Source organism: Mercenaria mercenaria, chromosome 12 (assembly GCF_021730395.1).
Source record: "Mercenaria mercenaria strain notata chromosome 12, MADL_Memer_1, whole genome shotgun sequence".
NCBI lineage: Eukaryota > Metazoa > Mollusca > Bivalvia > Venerida > Veneridae > Mercenaria > Mercenaria mercenaria.
The window spans coordinates 5,574,143-5,598,918 of NC_069372.1; the positions used below are offsets into that span (position 1 = coordinate 5,574,143).

The following is a 24,776-nucleotide window of genomic DNA, read 5'->3' on the forward strand; positions in this document are numbered from 1 at the left end:
TTGGGTTTAAGTATACACACTAGATTTCAATTAAACAAAGATTAAGAGATACGGACTTCAGAAAAAAAAAACACCTTCTTTTGTACATCTATTTAGATTAGTGTATTCATCCAAAATGCTTAGAATACAGTTCCTTTATTAGTTTAATTTAAAATACATATCAAATATTTTTTCCTGAAAAAACATGACCTTAATCTATAGGTGTTCCTCTTTATTACTGAACTGAAATTCTCGGGCGGCATAAATGTCTATCAAGAAACGTTAATTGTCTTTATGATGAATTGATATATTAGCTCTATCGTTGTGTGCTCTACAAACAGCCGCTGTCTCTAGAACTCTGAAAAAGTATAACAAAAATAGTTACAATAGAGAAAAGACATAAACATTATCAATGTTTGTTGATAGTGTTGAATGTGTCCGTATATTTTTATCTAAATCATCATAAGAGCCGTGCCATGAGAAAACCAACATAGTGGCTTTGCGACCGCATCCGCGCAGTCTGGTCAGGATCCATGCTGTTCGCTTTCAAAGCCTATTGCAATTAGAGAAACCGTTAGCGAACAGCATGGATCCTGACCAGACTGCGCGGATGGCGGCAGGCTGGTCTGGATCCATGCTGGTCGCAAAGCTACTATGTTGGTTTTCTCATTGCACGGCTCATAAAGTCGTTGTGTCGTTAGCTAGTTAGAAGATTATTCAATATAGGATGTGATTTGATCACATTATTTTGGGATTGGATGATTTATTATTATTATTGAAGTTAAAACCTCAATTTTCAGTTTTATGAGGTCGGATACTGGTAGTCTAACTGTATTAAGTGTACATTCGTCACATGTCCAACCACTATCTTAAAATATATATATTAATATTTTAAGTAATATAAAAGCCAAGAATTGGAGTATGGTGTAATGGTACACTGACAGTCCACAGCATAATATATAAAAAGTATCATTTGTATCATGAAGAGCCTGTACTTCAACGCTTTCTTGGAGGATTTGGTAGTAATGCAATTTTAAACACTGTCGCAAAGAGCAGATTTGATTTCTGGTTTTATTAATGAGAAATGGAAATACATACCGAATCTGATCCCTAGAGCGGCGCCGGAAATGTCTTTCAATGTACTGTATCCATTGATTGCATATCCCCCACCTCCACCCATGTGCATTTCGAACGGAAAAAAGTAATGCGAAGAAAGATTAGTATAAGCAGGTACGCTTTCGTCAATCCAGTTCCTCATGAGTTTCGTATAGCAGCATCCGGTGTGGTAGGACGTCGGTTCCGCATCGTACTTGTTGAAGAAAAAAGCCAAATAGCTGTTTGGATTGGAGTCGCTATTGGTAAATGTGAATGCACGCCCGTTTGCTGAATATCCCTGCTTATTCTTTTGACTGGCAATACTTGACGGCAGAAACCCGAGATAGATGTATGGAGCCATAGTTGCATAGTTCTGTGGAGGATTGTACCCGTCCGATTTGTTGTATTGAATGCTCAGAGAGACGTCACTGTGAGCGGGAATTTGTCCCATTCTGGTATCAAACTGTTGACGGTTTAACCTACGGTGGCGAACCAGCACTTGTAATTTACAATATTCTATATCATTCATATCTAAGACCGCAAACGTACATTTTGAGATAAACATATATCCATAGCCATCGTGGAATTCGCAAAACACCCAGTATGTCTGACCGATGGAGTTGGTCATTTCATAATCTCCATCCGTAACTTTAGGGTCAGTCTTTTTCATCTCTTTGCACGAATCTGTAAAGTATACATCACTTTTGTGAGTAAACAACTATAGTTACAATAAATATATCCATTTTAATTATATGCGAACGAAGAAAATATGAATTGTGATATGTTTGCTTTTATGAAGCATAAACCGTTTCAAAATAATGCTTGATTTCAATTATCTGTTGTACTGCTGTTTTGTTTGTTTACGATTTTACACTGGACAAGAACCAACATACTAGTATTTCCCGTTATACCTCTCCTAAATGTCCTTAGTTTGATCGACTATTAATATAAAATTGAGCACTCTATGAGAATAGAGTACTTTACTAGATTTAGCTGATTAAGACTGTAGAAATTGAAAATGTAAAAATAGATGTTTTGAAACTGACTACAATTAGCAAAAGCAGAGTTAATTGACTTAACACTGTCAAAAACCCACTTTGAATTTAATACAATCAAACTCACAATTTTCTAAACTGACCGAAATATTTTTAAGTTACTTATTGAAATCTGAAGTTTAAAAGTAAGTTTTATTGTAAACACTTGAGTCAGTTTTTTTCTGATGCTGACTTAATGTAAGAACAGATATTATTGTTCAGACAAAAAAGAAATTAACAAAAAATATTCGTTAAAGTAATTTAATTCCTTGAACACTCTATGACAATTAATTACTTCACAAGATTAAGTTGATCAAAAGTCTAGAAATAGAAAATGTAAAACAAAGTATTTGAAACTGACTACAATTTGGTACATATTTAATTGACCGTTAACACAGTCAAAAAAATTAAATTAGAAATTTTAAATTGTTATGAACAGTAATTAAATGAAACTTAAACTTTTCTAAACAGACCAAACTTTTTTAAATTACTTATTAAAATCTGAAGTTTAAAAGTAATTTTTAAGTATAGTAAGTTTTTTTTTCAATGCCGACTCAAGGTGAGAACAGATATTATTGTTCAAACAAAAAAGAAATTAACAGAAATGTTCGTAAAAGTAATTGAATTCTTTGAACTGAAATAATTTTACCGTCTCGAGTAGGAAGGAAAATGATCGAAATGAATAAATGAAATATCAAAATAAATTTTTATACGACTTACAATATGCATGACATGTTTGCACCATGTACAGTATCAGCAACGTACAACCCAGCACTTTAACAAAATCCATTTCTGCTGCTGCAAAAGATATATCTTATAATTAGTAATACATAAACCTTTCTTCTTGAATTTTTACTTTTAAGTATCGAAGACTGTGAGAATATACAAAACACTGAACAATAAATAAATAAAGAAAAATAAACTAACTTATCAGAATAGTAAGCGTTGTCTAAATGCGGAAGGCTTGATCAATCTTTGTATAAATGCGTTAGCATTCAACAAGTAGGCGATGCAGACGTATTTGGGATAGACCAATCAGACACAGCAACAAGTTTGAAAACTTGCCCTCAGCTACCGGGAAGTTCAAAGATATTTTTGTGCATAGGCTACATGCATTTCTTCGAAGTATTGTAAAGCGCACTCCTTAAAATGTTTAAATTTTAAGAATTCATCGATTTAAAATCTGTAAGCCATCGACTCTTCATTCCATTTATAATATCATCGATTTCAATTTCGTATTCTGTATATTCTTTAAAAAATAATACAGATATATGTTCAGTTGAGCGAATTATATGAAAAACGAAAAACCAAATGTTGATGGTCTTAATAATTAAATTTTTACTTGCCTTTTAGCTCATATTATAGAAATATCCTGATATCTATCAAATGAAAAAGTAAAATTAGAAATTGCATTGACATTTAAAACAATACTGAATTTTTAGACACTTTATTTGTATTAAAGGGTGGGGGCTGTACTTACAAATTTTTATATAAAAATAAAGCATTCTGCATTTTTGATAGGGATCTAACAGGCCTTTAAATAATCTCTTACAGAATGTACTATTACGCTACGCTTAGGATCTGAGAAGAGCTATTGATAGCCTCGTTCTGACGACCCTTCCGCTAGCCAATCAGAGCTTAACTTACAACATTTTGCAAATCTATAGTTAGCCTTGATTTTTGATATTTACAATTCTTATGTCGATATGTCAGATAGCTCGTTTTCGCAGTCGGTAGGCCACTTGCTCTGTAAGCGAGGGGTCCCAGGTTCAAGCCCTGGATTGACTGCACATTTTCTTACTCTTTGACATTCGAACAAGTCGTCTGATTGGTTCAAATAAAAATAGATTTGCGAAAATAAAAATAGTAATATTGGAAATCCAAAATATATAGAAGACGAATGTGAATGGGTCACAAGTATTTTAGTCAGATTGCGAATACCATAATCTACCGCGCGATTGCTAATCTAATCAAAGGCCTGAAGGGCATAATGTTTCGCCGATTGTTTATTTCTCGAAAAATAAGAAATAAAATCATTTTTAAAATCAGTAGTAATTAAACAAACCAGTAAGAGTTTCTTCTCCTGTTAATTTATCATCTTATTGACTGCAAAATTCAACCCATGTGTCATCATGAATGGGTGATGGTTTCATTTTTTTGCGACCTGAATCGTAAGCAAATTATCCGAACCAGTCAAAATTCCAGAAAGGTTACGATTTAGAACGAAGTTGTATGTAGACGTTTGCATTTTTGCCAATCGCGATTTTGCATCATTTTTATCGTAGTATTTTTTCGGTAAACCGAAGTCCGTATTAATTTTTCAAACGCAAAGTCGTAGAAACGTTGTTATAAACAGGTCACGTGTGTTCGCCGACAAGTGCACAAAATGTAGTTAGGATTCATCCGCGAAGTCTCGCGGAAAGATTAACGCACTGCACATATCTTATATTCGGGTCATTTAAAATGAAGCTGTCATAATTTAATATCATCGATGTGTGGTAAACTCTTTGATAAGATACATTCCAATGCTTTCAGAGGTACCCGACTTAATACAATACTAGCAGTATGTTCTGGAACTATATTTTGTCTTTCGCTTGATGTTACGCAAGCTTGGTAAGCCTGCGCAATTCATGAAATGCACAGCGCAAAACTTTGTTATTTGCGCAATGATTTTAAAGATTATTTTTAGAAACGGACAGGGTAACAAATGGATAATTTGGCTAATAAGTTAATATGCAGTTTTTATTTGAATTTCAGAACATCATATTTGCTATTTTGTGATAAAAAGTATATCCACATCCCGTAGAATCGTTATGCGTGTTTATGCTTAATGAGTTACCGCGGAAGAAAATACGTGGCTTTATTCGAGTATTGCACAATTACACTTGACAGATTACATCGTATATTTGTCATAGCAAATGGAATTGACATAACTGAACTTCATCCGATCAATGAACTCTTTGAAATTAAAGACAATCTAATGGAACTACATCAGTTCGCTGTGTTGTGAGGCCATTTAATGTGAATGAGAAATCGGGCGATAGCAAGGACTCGTCAAACGCTTTCAGCGTTTAGCCGACTCAAAAATAGCCAGGTTTCCTCCCAGTCAGCTATATTGTCCATGTTGTAGAATACGTATAGAAGTCTAGATCTACTGGTAACTTACTATAAATCATCTCTTTCTACGAAGGTATCTAGTATTGTAATTAAGTATAACTAAATGAAATCTTCTGCAAAACTTCATAAATTAATGACTTTCCATATCCATTGGGTAAAATTACTAGATCTAATGTATCTCCATATTCAACTTGTTTGGGTTTAAGAATACTGAATTGTGTGTTACTTTCTTTATTAATGCAAAACAATGCATATTTTGTTTTTACAGAAATATCTAATTTTTTGTAAATTCCATCTAGCAGCAGGAAGCTCTGCGTGACGTTTACATCGATATATACACTCAGCCAATCAGCGATTGCTATCTTTCACTAATTTTATACATTGCGCGCCATAGTTCTTGGGTTATAACAGTCGTTAATATGTAGTGGAAGAGCCTACATTATGAGACTGGAATAATACGAAAGTGAACGAATATTGCCGAAAACATCCAACATAGGATATTATTAGAGATTCAATTGTTTCTATAGAAATTGTAAACTCTCTGTTTTCAGACCTTGATGGCGTGTTTGCATACACTCTTTTCTTAAATCCATTATTTAACTTATATCTCTAAGGCCTAAAATTTCAAAGTCATGCAATGACAGTTCACAAACAACATCTATGCTAATTATTTCGCTTACAAATTTTGAATAATACTGTTCCAAACCATTTTTGATATTTATCGGTGTACCGTTATGAAAAGTACCCTTGTATGAAATCCTATGTCGGATGTTTTCGCCGATGCTTGTTTTTTTATTTCGTAATAAACTGGATCTCTTTATGAGTATCTACTGATCGTATCTGTGTGATGATATAAAATAAATTAAAATTCTAGATATAAAACTAAAAGTATGGCTTATTTTCGCGAAAATAACCTCAGTCTGATGTTTTCGGAAATATTCGTTAACTTTCGTATAAATATTCCGATCTCATAATGTACTTTGCACATAATGTTATTTGCACCGCATATAATGTTGAAAGCACGGGTACAATATAAAGGTACAGCATATACAGTTAAACTAACCGTATATACAGTTGAAAGCACCACATATACAACTGAATGCACCACAAATACAGTAAAAAGAACTGCATATAATGTTAAAAAGACAACAAATACAGATAGAATGCCCGCACATACTATTAAAAAGATCACAAATACAGATGGAGTGACCGCATATACTATTAAAAGCACCGCATACACAGTTAAAACAACAGTATACACAGTTAAAATCACCGCAAATACAGATGGAAGCACAGTCTATACAGTGTTAAGCACATCATATACATATATAAGCACTGCACATACAAGTAGAGGCACTTCATATATATTGGTGTATGTACAGCATAAAGTGCTAAATCAACATCAGAAGACAGTCATGGCGTTCCATAACTTCGTATACAGTTAAATCCGCATATAGTTAAATGCACAGCATATAACGATAAAGACAAAGCATATAAAGATGAAAGCACCACATAAACAGATGAAACGATCGCATACAAAGTTAAATATACCGCACAATCAGATGAAAGCATTGCATAGACATCTGAAAGCACCGCATATAAAGCTAAAAACACCGCACATACTGATGAAAGCACACCATATACAGTGATAAGCACATCATATACATGTATAAGCACTGCACATACAAGCAGAAGCACGTCATATACAGATGTATGAACATCATAAAGTGCTAAATCAACATCATAAGACAGCTATGGCGTTCCATAGATAAGTCTGTTTAACGTGCATGTATGTATTTTGTATCCATGTTAATCCTTACCCTAAACTTTATTCAATATCTTATACATATTATACACTAAATGCGTACGGACATGCAATAATATGCGTCTTTTTGCCGTGCGCTCCGACTGATAATCACTTCCTGATATGTGCAGAACACCGTTCCATGTTTGTAGTGACCAATATCGATAAGGCATTTGTCGTATTGGCGCGCTGTTTTGTCGTTTTGGCGTGTTGGTGCTTTTCAAACGAGCCAACACGCCGGAACGAAATGGCTGAAATCAACCATTTAATACATAAGATAATAACTAATATATTTGTCTTATCTAAAATAGAATAAATATTGTTCAAAATTCCACAATGTTGGCATTGAGTTGTTTAATTTTATCTTACTATTCTGAATATATTGTCTATATGTAAATAATTTTAATCATTTCTTTTAATCCGCCAAACATGAAGAGATGGACAGAACACATCATATGTATGCACAAATTACAGAAGCTACTTAAGAACAGCATGACAAAAAAGAGTAACTAAAGTCTGTTTCATTTTTTCTTACATACAGCTATTTGCCCTTCCGTTTTTTAAATACAAACAAAAAGGGTCTCCAAAGCCGAGTGGTTACGGTCGTTGACATCGAATCATTTGCCCCTTACCGATGTGGATTCGAGCTTCAATCAGGGCGTTGAATTCTTTATGTGGCTTATGGAAGGTCATTGGTTCTACCCAGGTGACCGTTCGTGATGAAAAATGCACGGAGGGGCACCTGGGGTCTTCCTCCACCATCAAAGCTGGAAAGTCGCCATAGGACATAATTGTGTCATTGGACGTTAAACCTAACAAAATATAAATACAAACAAAAACTTTGAAAAGGGCTATTAAGGAAAAATGCGAAAATAAAAATTAGAAGAATCTCCTTTGCACGAAAGTATTGCCATTGTTAATCGAATTTGTAAACATGTTAAATCGAGGTCTGCTACCAAACATAATAAATTCAGTTTTTGAACTATTGATATTCAGTTTGTTTCTATTCTATTTGTCATGGCGAGATTGCAAACTAGACTTTTTTTTATAAGCCTGGAGGAGTGCTGATTTTATATTGTACAGGTCTTTTCTTGGATTATGCATTAGGGAAACACGGTGATAAATGTATCGTTTCATATTTCAGTTATTTACCTGACAGTTGTTGATTGATTAGATTTCGGATGATGAATTTTCGGTATGAAACTTTAGACTTGGAAATTATGCATTGAAATGGACATCGATTTATAGGATCATTTTAGAATCAAAGAAAGCATGATAAAAGTAACTCTATACAGCGAATAATTCGATTAACGTTGCTGGTGATGATATCAAACGTGAAGGCACAATTAGATATCTTGGTGCATTCTTGACAAAACCTTGAACTTTCAAGATCATGTAAATCGCAAATGTCTCACAGCCAGGTTGAATTATCTACGAATTAAGATATTTAACAAAAGCAGCCACTGAAATTTATAGAGTACATTCCTAGTAGACAATGTTTGAGATCGTCAGAAAATTCTGAATGTCGTTATGTTGTTCCATACAATGTACAAGTGCAAAACAATTAGTGGTAAAAGTTTCTGTACTAATGGTCCAAAACGGTGGAATAAACTGCTCGTTAGAACTATGCAAAAGTAAATCACTTGATACTTTTAAAAAGATCTAAAGACAATATATTTCAGTGAGTTCATGGCATTTTTAGTAAATGCTTTATATGCGATAACAATAGATGATAGCTTTTAAATTTTTGTTTTACGTTTCAACATTTATCAAGTGTTGTTAAATTAAATGTACTTGCTGGTATAGGCTCTATGGGTAGGGTAGTGTGTAGTATTTCTATTTTTAAATAATAAGTAATGGCACCATTAACCAGGATGTTTGAACCTCTGTACGCAGCCCCTCTAGGCGTACCATGTAAGGCTTTAAGTACTGGTGTTCGGCAAAAGGGTAAAAATGGCCACAGGGGGCAGGGTGTGGTCATGACTGTTTGTTTTAATTAAGCTATTATTATTATTATTATTATTATTATTATGTACAACGCCACTGAATATGTCATTTTATAGAAATAGGCGTTTAATCAAATTACCTAGTTTCAGTTTCAGACAATGATAACCACCGACCTTCCGTAAGCCAGCTGGATGGTTTCCTTACATGAAGAATTCAATGTTCGGAGTAAGGTTCAAACCCGCATCGGTGAGGTGCAATTGATTCAAAATCAGCGACATTAACCGTTCGGCCATGAAGCCCCAAGTAAAACATTGCATTGGTATATTAGCACGCATGGGCTGAGGAAAAATGCTTGCGCTTAATGTTATCGTATTCGTTTTCGTATAACATTATATTTCACGTGAATATTGATGCGCAATTCAATCTTTCAATCTATATCTACATCCGTATAACGAAATAAAAAAAGAAGAAATTGACATAGATTAATTAAATTTTCGTTTGCAAAAGTTAGATGTTGTTTAAGATGTCTAGAAAATGTTTATTTTGGTGTCAGAAAGATTTATCAATGATTACTTCATAAAACCTGACGTATTCGCATAGTGTGGGTAGACGCATTTATCAAAACATCAAAAACCTGTCAATAGACGGATACAGAAGTCATGCAGGAAAATTAAACATTAACGATGATTTCAAAAACGATAACAACAAAAAAACTAGAATACCCTTACAACAATACAAATCTGCCAGGAGATGGAGACTCTCATCTGCCCCATACTCGCAGCATCGCTGCTTCATTCATAGCTATGCTGCTCGTATATCTGGCGTACAGATCAGAATCATCCAGGTACGGCCCTGAACGCCATAAACTGTTTACAAAGCAAGTTTGATGGCTTACTCTTATAAAAAAATAGGCACCTCGTGCGGTGTTACGAACATACAAATACACGAGCGGATACAAACTACAGACGATATCTCAAAGGTATACTAGTGAAAATATGAACAGTTACTACATATAGTTTATGTAAACATACTATTACTAAAAGTAAAAGGTTTAAATTAAGACAAATTACTTGTAAAGCTAAACTCAGTGTAAATATTTATTGCTAGTACAAAAAGTCTAGCCAGTGATTTATTTTTAAACATACATGTATACTAATTGGAAGTTTTAAATCTAGAGCACCACTTCAGGGGAATCATTTTGCCACAAACTCCATGTTGCGATGCTCTGTCAAACAAGACATTCTATTGTGCATATCATGTTAGGAAGCCATACAACTGGCTTACGGAAGGTCGGTTGTTTCTAGGTTGCCGCCCGTGATGAAATAATGCATGGAGGAGCGCCCGGGATCTTCCTCCATAATCAAAGTTTGAAAGTTCTCAAATGACCTAAATTTGTGTCGGTGCATATGTTATACCCAACAAATCTATTGTGCATGCAAGTTTCTACGGCAACAACCGAGCACTTATTTTCTACAAATGCCAACATAACACTATGTATGTCCACTGAACCTGGATGTACGCAATTTCGGCAGTTTCGCAAAATTTGTTTGCACAAAAACAAGACACTGTCTCACTTTGCTGTTCAATTTCAAATGCCATGTGCAAGGAGATCAAAATGATCAGCCAATGCCTCGAGTAAGAAAAAACTTTAAGGGAATTCCTATTAAGAACCTTTTTAAACATCCAGCAGATATAATCAATTTGGTCATGTTCAGGCCGTTTTTTTTTTGTCCGAACATGTGTTGTATTCAAGCGGTCCTGACATACAATTTAGCGTGGTGACCCATATATTTTTGGCCATTTTTATGTTCACAATACAACTACATGTATCTGTACACAGGGAAAACAGGAAAAAAAGTTGTTGTTTTTTTCTCAAAATTTAAAAATATATTCTTTACTACGAGTATTTTCATTGAAATAAGTTCACAAAAGTGAATATGATTTTTTTTTTCATTTGTACCAATCATTGTAAAGATATAGTATTACAAATCGGACTATGATATGAAATAAGTATATAAATAAATCTGTAAAAAGAATAATCCCTATTGTGCTGTCTTGATTTATGTTTTTGTTGGTACTTATAAAAGAGCAAAACATTATGAAAATGTAAAAAAAAAAACAAAAACTAAAAAAACACTGAGAATTTCAGCAACAGTGGGTATGTTCAAAACATTTTTTTCACAAAAACAAGCCTGGTGACCCATTGTTTTTATTTGTTCATTGTTTTCAGCATCAATTTTCTTATCATATATGTGAATTTGAAAAAAAATCTATGAAAGGAAAAAAATATAGGAATTCTCTTAAAGCTAAATATAACACTCTTGGCGTGATATTGAAGACTTTTTTATCCAAACCTGGACAGCGAAATACCATTTAGCATTTTACGCAGTTTGAATTGCGTTTTCCAATATTAGATCTAGGAAAAAAAAGATACGTTTCACGTGAGAAAACTTGAAATACTTGCGATGTGTGGGTAGATACATTTATCGAAAACCTGTCGAAATGCCTCATGCATTAAATTAAATACCGACGAAGATTTCAAAAACGATTACAACAAAAAAACGAGTATATTCGTAATGTGCAAGTATTGCCTCTGCAATCTGCACATTGTAGAGGATATTAAATAAACAAATAGATAAATCAATAAATAATGAAAATAGCAGCTTTGCACACGGTTCGAATATGCGATTTCTTCACATGTGTAGTAGTTGGAATTAGGTAAGAGTTTAGATGCAGTTACCCTAACACAACATGCCTGCGCGAATCTTGGCAGTTGCAGAATAAAATATATCATAGAATGACAGAGTCTTTCAGTGACACAAACATTTTAAAATATAATGATGTATCTACTGTTGCTTGCTGTTGATTTAATGTTGTTGTGTCCTGGAGTGTATTGTATACAGAGCAATTCACAGAACTCTGATTTTTCAACATTCTAAGTGTGGCATAATTCATTTTGTTATTTATTGTTGTGTCGAAGTAATTCAAGGAAAATCTGTAAAGCAGATATTAAATATGTTAAAATCTTAGATTAGGCCAAGTATCGTGCCAGAGCGGCACACACTTTCCATGGTAAAGTTACATAGGACTCTGTACGAAAAATGGTTATACTCCTCAAAATATCCGGGGCTGCTAGTTGCAAGTTTAGGCACGATTCCTGCCAGTAAGCATGAGCGGTGTGATAAACCTTGAATTTAAATGATTATGTGTGTAATATGTACAAATGTGACAGAGTATATAAAAATAATTTCAATATACAAATCTAATTACAATTTTCAAAATAAATTTGTCTCTTTAATGCACATGTCATATGTTGATAGCATCAATGTATATAAGCAATTATTTTGTTTCGCTTACAGCAAAATATGTCACATTTAATTAACGAATAAATGCTATAACTGGAACGTTATAGTGTTGAAACCTGATTGATATCATGTAAAGACTATATATCTTATATAATTTATATTTAGAAAGTGGATCTGTAATGATTACGTGTTCTTTGAGTACGGTTTCGGCATTCTCCGGTTTTTACGGAGATTGCCGAAATCGCTATAACGTCCAAAGTAAACGAAAGTACGTAATCACACGGAAATTGCCGATTGTCTACGGAAATCGCCGAATGTCATTACGGGTCCACTGCCTCAACATGGTAAAACTATAGATGCTTATAATTACAATTACGTAAGGAATATGAAATATTTATTTGCTATGGCGTGTCTGTTCAGTAAACTTCTATTTGTGTCAAGCGAAATATATCCTTCTATGGCGCATATTGAGGACCGTCTAAATTATGTGAAGAAAATAAACATCAGTGGATGGATGATGAAACATTTTGTAGAGCCGGAAGCATTGAGACTTGAAATTGCGTAAATATTTTGCTAAATTTTATTATCGTAATTCTGATTTAGTTTTAAAATTCAATAGTAATTTAAAGACACTTCTGCGAGAAGGTATTTCTAAACCCGTTTTTTATGGGGATGTGGTTTACAAACTTCGTAAGATCTTGGGTCACGGTAATTTTCCAAATGTATTTGGAAAGATTATCAAACGTTTTATTAAAAGAGGTTACGACCCAACTGTTTTGAGACATACCGCATGTTTAGTGTTCAACCCGTTTACAGTTGGACACTACGCTTCCCTCTTTGATTGCGTCTGACGGAAGAGGGGGAGGACTCTATGATAAGCAGTTTTTAAATCCTACCAGGACTGAACTGTTTTGATATTTGTCTTCTGGCCTGTTTCGTCGGGCCCTTAAGGGTGTTTCTCTTCTTGCTCTGTCTTCTGAAAAGGCATTGAGTACATACGTTTTTGGTTCTTAAGGTTTGTTTTTTATATATTTATACACGAGCATTTTTGTGTTTTACATGCCATGCCTTTTTGTTTCCATTACGTGTGTAAGAGATTCACCTGGAGGGGATTACTTTTATTTACACTGTCCCATGTCTTTGGAACATGGTGGGGGTAAGAGTGAGGTTAGGTGCACCATAAACCGGTTTAAGCTCCCCAGTGGTGTTTTTGCCACTGACCGTTCCAAGGCGGTGCCCCACTGTGTTCCTTTGTTTGTTCGTTTCGTCTTATGTGTTGGCTTTGTGTGCGTGTGTGTTGTTCGTTTTGTCCTTATGTGTTGGCTTTGGGTGTGTGTGTATGTGTGTGTGGTGCACGCGTCTGCGTGCTGGGGGTTTCGTTTTGAGGAGGCTACGTTTTTGGTGCGTGGCATTCCCTGTTTGATATTTTTCTTTGTTTTTTTTTTTTTGCAACATTGAAGGAAGTGGTTAAAATGCTATTGATGTAGATAAACTTTTAAAGGATACAAATGAGCTTGAAAAGCCTTTAAATGTCTATAGATTCATGGAAAAGGTAGCTTATTTCAAAGAACAGGTGCAAAAAGCTAATGATACTAAACGACAGAATTCGTTTAAAGAAGCCAGTTTTATAAAATTTCTTAATGTTCTTCCAACCAAAGAAGATTTAAACGGTTCTATCACAGGTAATATTTTCTTTATTTGTTTCCATTTTCTTTTTATATTTTACTAAACAATTAAAAGTTTTGATTTCATAAAAGCACTAATAAAAATCTGGAAAGTAGATCCCTCGGAAGCACCGAGAACAAGGCATTACTTGAAAATTGCAGACTCGGTTTGATTGAGTCTGTTCATGAGCAGTAATAGAAAATGCAACACTGCCCACGCCCCCTAGCACCGGTTTCAGCCTTTTTATTGATATAAAAGTAGGAGAAAAAGTTATTGTTGGATGATTTTACACAGCATTCACATCTTACAAGTCAAAGCATAACATATAGTTACTTGAAGGTTTTCTTTATTTTATTGCATATCTTACATTCTTTGTTTATAATGTAGGAATGAAATATAATGATTAATTGTTATAGAATAGTAAAAAGTGTATTCATTAAATAGCCTTTGATCATTTCAAGTAAGTACATAATTATATTTTATCGGTACAAATCTAAATGCGATTGAAACAGAGAAAATAATATAATTATATTGTATCATTGTGCATAATGATCTTTCCATAAAGCAGTGCGCTATACAGGTATCCCGTAGTTCCTTGGCAATGTTTGTAGACATTGTAACATAATCTAAGAAACGATTTAAAAGGGACAATCATGTAAGACAACACATATTCACGGTTTCATGGGTTTTGATTTATATATTTTTACAAAAAAAAACATATATGTGTCTTACAATGCGTTCCTATGGTCACTGTTACGAAATTTAGAGATTTACCGCCTCGATAGCCTAGTGGTAGAGCGTCCGCTTCGTGCAGGAGGTCGTGGGTTCGATTCCTGGACGCGTCATACCAAAGACTTTAAAAATGGTACCAGTAGCTCCCTTGCTTAGCGCCCAGCATTAAAAGGGAAACTGTTCTCTTCTCTCACCCCTCGTGGCGATTGATTCCATCAGGAATGAGGTGTAGAGAGTGATTAATAAAAGTTGTAGAACTTGTTTCACAATCGACCTAAAATAAATTATAAACTCTCTAAACTAATGTAAGGGATTCATTGTACAGGTAGTAATCTTGTAATATAAGAACAGGGAGGGGTAAAGGAGTAAACTAGTTTCAAATTGCCGATGTGTTTTTCAACTGGCGATTCCAAGGCGGTGCCCTGCTGCGTTCCTTCTTCATGTATAATTGTGTTTGTAACATATAAGTTATTATTATATCATTCGTTTTTGTTAAACTGTTCATATGTTTAGCCGTTGTACACGTGTGTGCATTTACACATGCTCCAGTTTCAATGCAGAGTGTTGTATGGACGGCTGCATTCTTGTATGTATGACTTTTTCTGTTGAATTTTAATTCTGTTTGCGGTATTTATATTGTATTGATTAGTAGATTATCAGCTGTTTCAAAGATTTATTGTTAAGAAAAGGGAGGAAAATCTACATAGCATATGAGTGTTATGGATAATGGATTTTTGTCCCTTACACTGTCCTAGTATGTACGGGTAGAAAGATATATTATATTATTCAAGCTAAGATGAGACTGAAATGAATACATTAAAAATATACAAACAACTTTCCGTAACTGTACTATTGACTTTTAAAACTTTCATGTTTATAGTATTATATAAAAAAAAAACAACATTTTTATAAAGCTACAATAGACGGTAAAAGCAAACATCTACCAAGAGAACCATGAAAATACAGTTACATTCCGTGGCAAAGTGAAGTTGTAGTTAACACGCTCCTGATATAGAGAAAATACGAACCATATATAAATGCAGCCTGTATGCATGGGCATAACGTTTACCAGGACACCATGCATACAAAACTAAGCTCTCAAGTTCAATGGGAAGTTTCATTATATTTAATATACATTACTTATGTCAATTATATAGAGTAAAATATCTTATTTTTTATAATTTTATAATTTTATTACTGTTCAGGTTTAGTTCGCCTTCAAGTGGTTTATATCAGAGGTGCTTCCGAGGGATCTACTTTCCAGATTTTATTTACTTCACAACAGCGGGTGTTAAGTGCTGTGTGGCGGCCGTAAAAAGTCGCCCTGACTTCATCTCAGTGTTGTTATATTTTCTGGTCCTTCGGGATCATTGATTTCAACTCATTTAGATTTGAAGATTGAATACTGCTTAAGCCGGTGCTAGGGGTCGTGGGCAGTGTTGCATTTTCCATTACTGCTCATGAACAGACTCAATCAAACCGAGTCTGCAATTTTCACTGTTTGTCTTGTTTTCGGTGCTTCCGAGGGATCTACTTTCCAGATTTTATAATTTATCAACTGAAGATGTACTGGCTGGCATCCTAAATGGTAGGCCTTCCAGACCACTTACTGCGGAAGAAGCCATGGACATTGTAACATATACAATCAATCTGTCAATCCCAGGAATACAGATCAAAAATTATACAATATCATGGTTAATTCACATCAACAACACAGAGTTTCTCTCTATAAGGACAGAAAATTATATATCAAACTTTTGAGGTTGATGTCAGGGATATATCTATAGAGTAGATGCTACTGTTCGAGGGAGCCTCAACATGTATATAACACGTTACGGGTAGTTGATCCAAGTTACAGCGTACATATTGAACGATTTGTTAAAAACTGCAAAATGTTGTACTCTCGTCATGACTGTGAACTGCTAATAGTAAAAAAACAAAGACAAATACCAAACAGGGAATGCCACGTACCAAAAGCGCAGCCTACCTACAGCACGCAGACGTGCACACCACAAACACACACACAAAGCCAACACACGAGGACAAAACGAACAAACAAAGGAACACACACACATACACGCGCACACACACAAAGCCTACACAAGAGGACAATACGAACAAACAAAGGAACACAGTGGGGCACCGCCTTGGAACGGACAGTGGCATAAACACCACTGGGGAGCTTAAACCGGTTTATGGTGCGCACCCAACCTCACTCTTACCCCCACCATGTTCCAAAGACATGGGACAGTGTAAATAAAAGTAATCCCCTCCAGGTGAATCTCTAACATACGTAATGGAAACAAAAAGGCATGGCAAGTAAAACACAAAAATGCTCGTATATAAAAATATAAAAAGCAAACCTTTAGAACCAAAAACGCATGTACTCAATGCCCTTTCAGAAGACAGAGCAACAAGAGAAACACCCTTAAGGGCCCGACGAAACAGGCCAGAAGACAGATATCAAAACAGTTCAGTCCTGGTAGGATTTAAAAACTGCTTATCATAGAGTCCTCCCCCTCTTCCGTCAGACACAATCAAAGAGGGAAGCGTAGTGTCCAACTGTAAACGGGTTGAACACTAAACATGCGGTATGTCTCAAAACAGTTGGGTTGTAACCTCTTTAATAAAACGTTTTATAATTTTACCAAATACATTTGGAAAATTACCATGACCCAAGATCTTACGAAGTTTGTAAACCACATCCCCATAAAAAACGGGTTTAGAAATACCTTCTCGCAGAAGTGTCTTTAAATTACTATTGAATTTTAAAACTAAATCAGAATTACGATAGTAAAATTCAGCAAAATATTTACGCAATTTGTAATAACGGTTGCCTTGCTGAAGAAGTTTACTTGTAATATATAGATTACGTTCATTGAAATGCTTGACATGACTACACGCTCTGGCAAACCGAATTAATTGAGAAATATATACCCCATAAGATGCAGCCTGAGGTACATCCCCATCCAAATGGGGAAAATTTACAATACTAAAGTTAAAATCATCCCTCTTGTCATAGATTTTGGTATGTATAATATTGTCATAAATAGAGAGATGTAAATCATAAAACGAAGCATCAGTATCCGAATTGTTAGTTTTAATTAACTGAAGCTCCCTAGGATAAATAGTACCCACCAATTGACCAAAAAACGGATTATCCATATTGAGAATATCATCCAGATAGCGTGATGTATTATTAAATGCAGTTATAATATCTGCCTGCGTATCTGGAGTAAGGCTCAACATAAAGTCTCTTTCATAACAATATAAAAACAAATCTGCGACAAGGGGTGCACAATTTGTTCCCATGGGAATACCAACTACTTGTCTAAAAACTGCATTCCCAAACCTGATGTAAATGTTGTTCAATAAAAAGGAAAGGGCTTTACAAACTTCGTCACAGGTCCACATTGTATAATGTTTAATAATATTGCTAGTAAAAAAAGCTTTATCAAAACTGCAAGTGAGAAATGTAGCATTCTCTCTGGCAAAAGTCTTTTGAATTAGGGCAGTTAGTTTGTCATTTATTAAGTTATGAGGTAAAGTGGTATACAAAGTAGAAAAATCGTATGTACTGACTGTAGATACCTTGTAATTATTAATTTTAAACTTATCCAGGATTTCGCCAGAATTTTTAATCGACCAAAATAAATGTTTACCAGAGTTTTCGTATACTTTATCGCAGTATCTTTGCACGTGGGCTTTCACAGCAGTTAGACATGATGTTAATAGTTTTGAAATATTTGTAGTTGTACAAGAGCTTGAATTAGCGATGAAGCGGGCTTTATATGGCTGTTTATGCAATTTAGGAATCCAGTACATGGTTGGTAGTTTAATTTGTTGATCGTCTATATGAACTTTTAAATAAGAAACTTCAGTGATGTGATCAGTGACCAAATTATTTTCAACAGAAGGACTCAATGTATAAGTTTTAGTGCTATTTAGTTCGTTATTTAAAACATTAATATAATGTAAGCGTCAAATGATGATAATATTGTTGGCCGCCTTGTCTGCTGGAACTAAGACATACTTAGAATGAAATTCTTGGATTTCCTTTTTCAAATGTCTTAAAGTAAACTTGGGTTTTGGTGGAAGTAGGTGTTCATTAGTTTGATAAAATTTTACTCGAGAATCAACAATGTTAAAAATATTTCGTTTCCAAGACGTTAAAGCATTGGGGTCAGCATTCTCACGACGATACCATTTAACACAAAAAGTTTCGATGGATTCCGCAATCTGACCACGACAAGCATCAAAATCAATAGTTGAAGAAATTCTATATTTAGGTCCTTTAAAGAATAAATTACGAATACGTTTGTCTTTAATAATATCAAAATTACCAGTGATGACATGACCGGCATCTGAATAGCAAAATTTTGAGTTTTTACATTCGCAGTAAGAAGGGGTATTTGTTTGAACATCTAAGTCGGAAACAATTTTATTGTAATTGAATATAACATTTCTTACAGGTGTTTTATATTTATAACAGATAGTAGGAACTTCGGAGTTTCTGAAAAAAAAACGATTATGTATAGTCGAGGAGAAAGATTTTTTGCTTTATGTAGAAGGGAACCTATTAAAATTCCAGAAGAAAGCATAGGTTATAAGACACCAGCACGTGAACTAAGTTGCATGCTTCAAAGTAATTACGACCCAAAACATCTTCTCAAAATATTGAATAAAAAAGGTCCTTATATTGCCATCTTACATGACATTGTGACTGATAGAGAAATTAATTTCATAAAGAGAGTGGGAAAACCTAATCTTGAGAGAGGGACGGTAAAGCTTCTTGAAGGACAGGCAAAAAGTGATGTCAAGATTAGTAAAACCATGTTAATACCAAATAGTCACATTGCACTCCATGGAAAACTAAACACATTTCGTAACAGACTTGTTGCTCTGACCAAGCTTAATAATAAAAGTCTTAAAAAAGTTCAGGTCGTTAACTACGGGGTAGGTTGTGTTTATGATGTGCATGTGGATTTTTTATTTCCCGGCGTGGAGAAAAATTTTACGGACGCTACAGACATCCATCTGTTAACCGTTGTAAATTATTTGACCGACGTTGAAAACGGAGGAATGACTGTATTTCCAGATCTTGGGATAAAGGCTGAAGCGAAAAAGGGAAACGCTTTAATTTTCTATAATTTATTTCGGAATGGTACTGGAAACTGGTTAACAAGGCATGCATCTTGTCCAGTCTTGTACAGAAATAAGTGGATAGCATATCAATGGGTGTTAAACAATGATCAAGCATTTGCATACCCATGTTCTTTGAATAAGTTTGAATAAATTTGCCCGAAAGGGGCCACGTGACTTCTGCAATTTCTTCGCAATAACTTTTGTCGATGGATAAAAACAATACGCTTGATTTCATTTCGTTTTTACATATGTTGAACTCTTTTGTGGATAAAGCTTGAACCTGTATAATTTCAATAAAATTACTTGGCAAGTCAGTTAATGTCTAAACAATGCACTTCTAGTATTTTTTTTCTTTTTCACGTCCCCCGTTTGACAGTCAGCCGTTTTTCTTCCGAATCGGATATATAACATTTCTTGTATTTTCAGACTGATTTTGATGATCAAATCTGACAGAAATAATTGTTGTTAGATCATCTGTGCATACCATCAGTGTGTCCCGCTTAATTTTTTAGTAGAGTTATGAGAGACTTTAAACGGCCGCAACACGAGACTGTTATGATAGTTAAAAACAATCAAACTCGGTTTGATAGATTCTGCTCATGATGGGAAATGTTCTTTGCAACATCCCTCATCCCGTATATTAAATGAACTCACTAATCCAAAAACCCTGTAAGTGAAACAACACTGAATCTGTGTACAGGGAGACTTATAACGACCGCCAAAAACTGGGCTGTGATAAATTTATAAAATACCTTAAAAGTCCCCTTGGAAGAATAGAATGCAACCAAGCAAGATACTATACACTCAGTTTGTAGATTTTTTTTCACAAGGAAATATACTATGCAACATCCAACACGCCTCAAGCACCAGCTTGAGAGGAACACTATTATACAGATACATTGAATACATTCAAGAATGTTTGGAATATGCTGGTCGAATACCACTACTAATATATGATTTTAGGAGTATGTTGGTCACAGTTCACTATTAATATATGTCTCTCAAAAATCTTCTTCACATGAATTATGCAAGCATTTGAGAACAAAAGTATAAAAGAGAAGGAGAGATTTATAAGAATACAGATTATCGGTAATCCTCTTAAATCATATATTAGTAGTGGTCTTCGACCAACGTATTCCAAACATACTTGCTAGGCTTATTTTGTACAGCAGTCAGCAATGGTCAAGTGACTTTCAGTTCATGGATAAACAAATCAGTCATCCTCATCTTAGACTGTGAAATACTACTGACAGTAGTATTTCACAGATACGGCACATAGATCTACGATTTCTTACAGAGACGGTCGTCAGTGTTCGACGCCAGTCAGGGACAAACTAACATCGAGAGGGGCACCGGGACAACGGGGCCGAAGATGCTCCTACATTACATATGCAGTTTTATGCATGAGCAAACGTGTTGCAGAGAGAACGCAGTATTCCAGAGGTAACACGCCGGATAACGAAACCAAAGGCCGTGAGTTCAAGTCTGGGCTCATCCAACTAAAATTACTAAGATGTTCGTAAATGGGTAAATCCGACAGACTAAACCAACCATGGAAGTTTTTAGACCTGGAGTGTTTTCTGTATCCGTCATGCACTATCATCCCGATAAAATAACTAACATTCTTTAGGACGAATCGCCCATAATTCAATCAGGTGGCGATTATAAACGTGTTGTCAGTAAAAACACAATACACAATTAGAAGCGTTTATTTCAAAGGAAACGTGCATAAAATAAAAACTAATCTTAAGAATTATTAGGTAGATAAGTATCCTTTTGAAACCAAATACTAGTACATCTTTAAAAACTTTCTATTTTCAAGTTTTTCGTTTTTTGTAAAGCTTCTAATTTTTGAAAATGACAGACAAAAACACTATGAAAGCATTTAATTAAATTGGCATGCAATTCATGGGTTTTGGAGAATAAAACATAGGCCTAATGGATCTTAATTGTTCTCGTGGAGATGTAATTACGAAATCTACAAATGCAATGCCCCCACGAATAATAATGATTTAAAAGTATAGCGTGCAGTCTTTCAATTTCTTATACATGTATCATGGTGTACTGTTACATTTAAAGTATACACACTATATTTTAGTTGTTAAACAAAGATTAAGAGATACGGACTTTAGAAGAAATACAATCAAAAGATCTTTAGTAAATGCGAAAAAATATTTTGGTGAAGATACAAAAAGAATAGAAATGATTAAGAAATATAAACAAAGCAAAATTATCCAGGTAATGATATAAAGTCCATCTACTGTCTTCTATTATACATTTATTTAGATTACAAAAAAAGGTTGTAATGTTTTAATCCAAAATTGCTCTATGAGTTTTGCTTATAAATAATTCTGAAAAAAAAACTTGATCTAAATCTGTATGTGTTCGTCTTTATTATTGAAGTTCTCGGGCACAAGTATCTATCAAGTAACATTTATTATTTGTCTTTGTGATGAATTGATGTATTAGCTAATTAATTAGCTACAGGAAACGGCATCTTGCGTTGTGTGCTCTTCTAATCGCTGCCTTCTCTAAAACTCTGAAATAGTATAATCACAAAGTTTTTAACAATACAGAAAAGACATAAGCATGATCGATGTCCGTATATTTTTGTCTAAATCATCATATAGCTAGTTAGAAGACTATTCAATATAAGATGGGGTCATTTTTTTATTGAATGATTTATTATTATTATTATTATTATTATTATTATTATGTACAACGCCATTGAATATGTCATTATTATTATTATTATTATTATTATTGAAGTCAAATGCTCAATTTTCAGTTTTATGAGGACGGATACCAATAGTCTGACTGTATAATGTGTACACATTTCACATATCAACAAAGTTATAAATAATTTAAAAGCTGAGAGCTAGAGGATTATGTAACATTAATCTGACTATCAACATCATAATAACAAAACTGTATCGATTGCGTCACGAAAATCTTGTACTTCAACGCTTTCTTTGAGGATTTGATGATAATACAACTGTCGCCAAGAGCAGATTTGATTTCTGACTTTATTAATGAGAAATGGAAACACATACCGAATCTGATCCCTAGAGCGGCGCCGGAAATGTCTTTCAATGTACTGTATCCATTGATTGCGTATCCTCCACAACCACCCATGTGCATTTCGAACGGAAAGAAGTACTGCGGAGGAAGGATAGTATAAGCAGGTACGCTTTCATCAATCCAGTTCCTCATTAGGTTCGAATAGCAGCATCTGGTGTGGTAGGACGTGGGTTCCGCATCGTACTTGTTGAAGAAGAAAGCCAGATAGCTATTTGGATTGGAGTCGCAATTGGTAAATGTGAATGCACGCCCATTTGCTGAATATCCCTGCTTATTCCTCTGACTGGCAATACTTGATGGTAGAAACCCGAGATAGATGTATGGAGCCATAGTTGCATAGTTCTGTGGAAGTTTGTACCCGTCCGATTTGTTGTATTGAATACTCAGGGAGACGTCACTGTGAGCGGGAATTTGTCCCATTCTGGTATCAAACTGTTCACTGTTTGACCGACGGTGGCGAACCAGCACTTGTAATTTACAATATTCTATATCATTCATATTTAAGGCCGCATGTGTCAATCTCGAGATAAACATATATCCATAGCCGTCGTGGAATTCGCAAAACGCCCAATATATCTGGCCGAAGGAGTTTTTCATTTTATACTCTCCATCCGTAGCTTTTGGCTTAGCTCTTTTCATCTTTTTGCAAGAATCTGTAAAATATACAGCACTTTTTTTTCGAGTAAACAGCCTTAGTTACAATAAATATATCCATTTGAATCATATGTATAATCTTATGGAGCATACAACATTTCAGAATAATGGTTGTCAATTCTCTGTTGTACTACTGTTTTGTTTTTTACGTTTGTGGACGAAAACACTGGACAAGAACCAAAATATTTCTCGTTATATCTCTTTCAATTTGTCCTTATTTTGATCGACTATTAATATAAAATTGAACACTTCATGACAGTTTTGTATTTCAAAAGATTAAACTGATCAAAACTCTAGGAACAGAAAATATAACACAATGTATTTGAAAATGACTACAATTTGGTACATACTTAATTGACTTAACACAATCAAAAAATAATATTAATAAACTTTAAATTGTTACGAAGTGTGATTAAATGAAACTTTTTCAAACAGACCAAAAAAATGTTAATTACTTATTGAAATATGAAGTTTAAAAGTAATTGTTATAGAAAAGTCATTTTTTTTCCAATGTCGACTTAAGCTGAAAACACATATTATTATTGTTTAGACATTGAAGAAATTAACAAAAACAATGTTCGTTCAAGTAATTTAATTCTTTGAACCGAAACATTTTCAGCCGTCTCGAGTAGGAGGGAAAATGATCGAAATGAATAAATAAAAAATAAAGGTAATTTTTGAAGGACTTACAATATGCACGGCATTTTTTACAATATCCATGGCATGTTTGCATCATGTACAGTATCAGCAATGTACAACCCAGCACTCTAACAAAATCCATTTCTGCTTCGCAATTAAAAAACTTTACAGTTTGAATTTTACTTTTAAGTATCGAAGAGAATATACAAAACACTGAACAATAAATAAAGAAAAATAAACTAGCTTAACAGAGTAGTGAGCGTTATCCAAATGCGGAAGGCTTGATCAATCTTTGTGTATGCGTTAGCAATAGAACAAGTAGGCGGAACATACGTATTTGTGATAGACCAATCAGACACAGAAACAAGTTTGAAAACTTGCCCTCAGCTACAGGGAAGTTCAAAGACATTTTTTTTTGTATAGGCTAGATGCATTTCGTCGAAGTCTTGTAAAGTGCACTCCTTAAAATGTTTAAATTTTAAGAATTCATCGATTTAAAATGTGTAATCCACGGACTCTTCATTCTATTTATAATATCACTGATTTCAATTTCATAATCTGTATTTTCTTGTTTGTACC

At 34.3% G+C, this 24,776-nt stretch overlaps 1 protein-coding gene across 1 annotated transcript; it reads right to left on the reverse strand.

Moving 5' to 3' along the window:
• Nucleotides 1-329: 329 nt before the first annotated feature.
• Nucleotides 330-24,488, reverse strand: LOC123534176 (uncharacterized). Its single transcript, XM_053518917.1, has 5 exons — nt 24,249-24,488; nt 22,877-23,557; nt 2,829-2,906; nt 1,078-1,758; nt 330-337 (listed from the first exon to the last, which is right to left on the reverse strand). Exons 1-5 carry the CDS (start codon nt 24,337-24,339, stop codon nt 330-332), a joined length of 1,539 nt encoding a protein of 512 aa, XP_053374892.1. The 5' UTR covers nt 24,340-24,488.
• Nucleotides 24,489-24,776: the final 288 nt, after the last annotated feature.

Bases quoted from the DNA above. Each gene is read 5' to 3' on its own strand.
- LOC123534176 (XM_053518917.1), bottom strand. From the start codon at position 24,339: ATGGATTTTGTTAGAGTGCTGGGTTGTACATTGCTGATACTGTACATG. The intron at 23,558-24,248 runs GTAAGTCCTTCA...TATATTTTACAG, and splicing joins TAAAAAATGCCGTGCATATT to ATTCTTGCAAAAAGATGAAA. The intron at 2,907-22,876 runs GTATGTGTTTCC...TATCTTTTGCAG, and splicing joins CGCTCTAGGGATCAGATTCG to CAGCAGAAATGGATTTTGTT.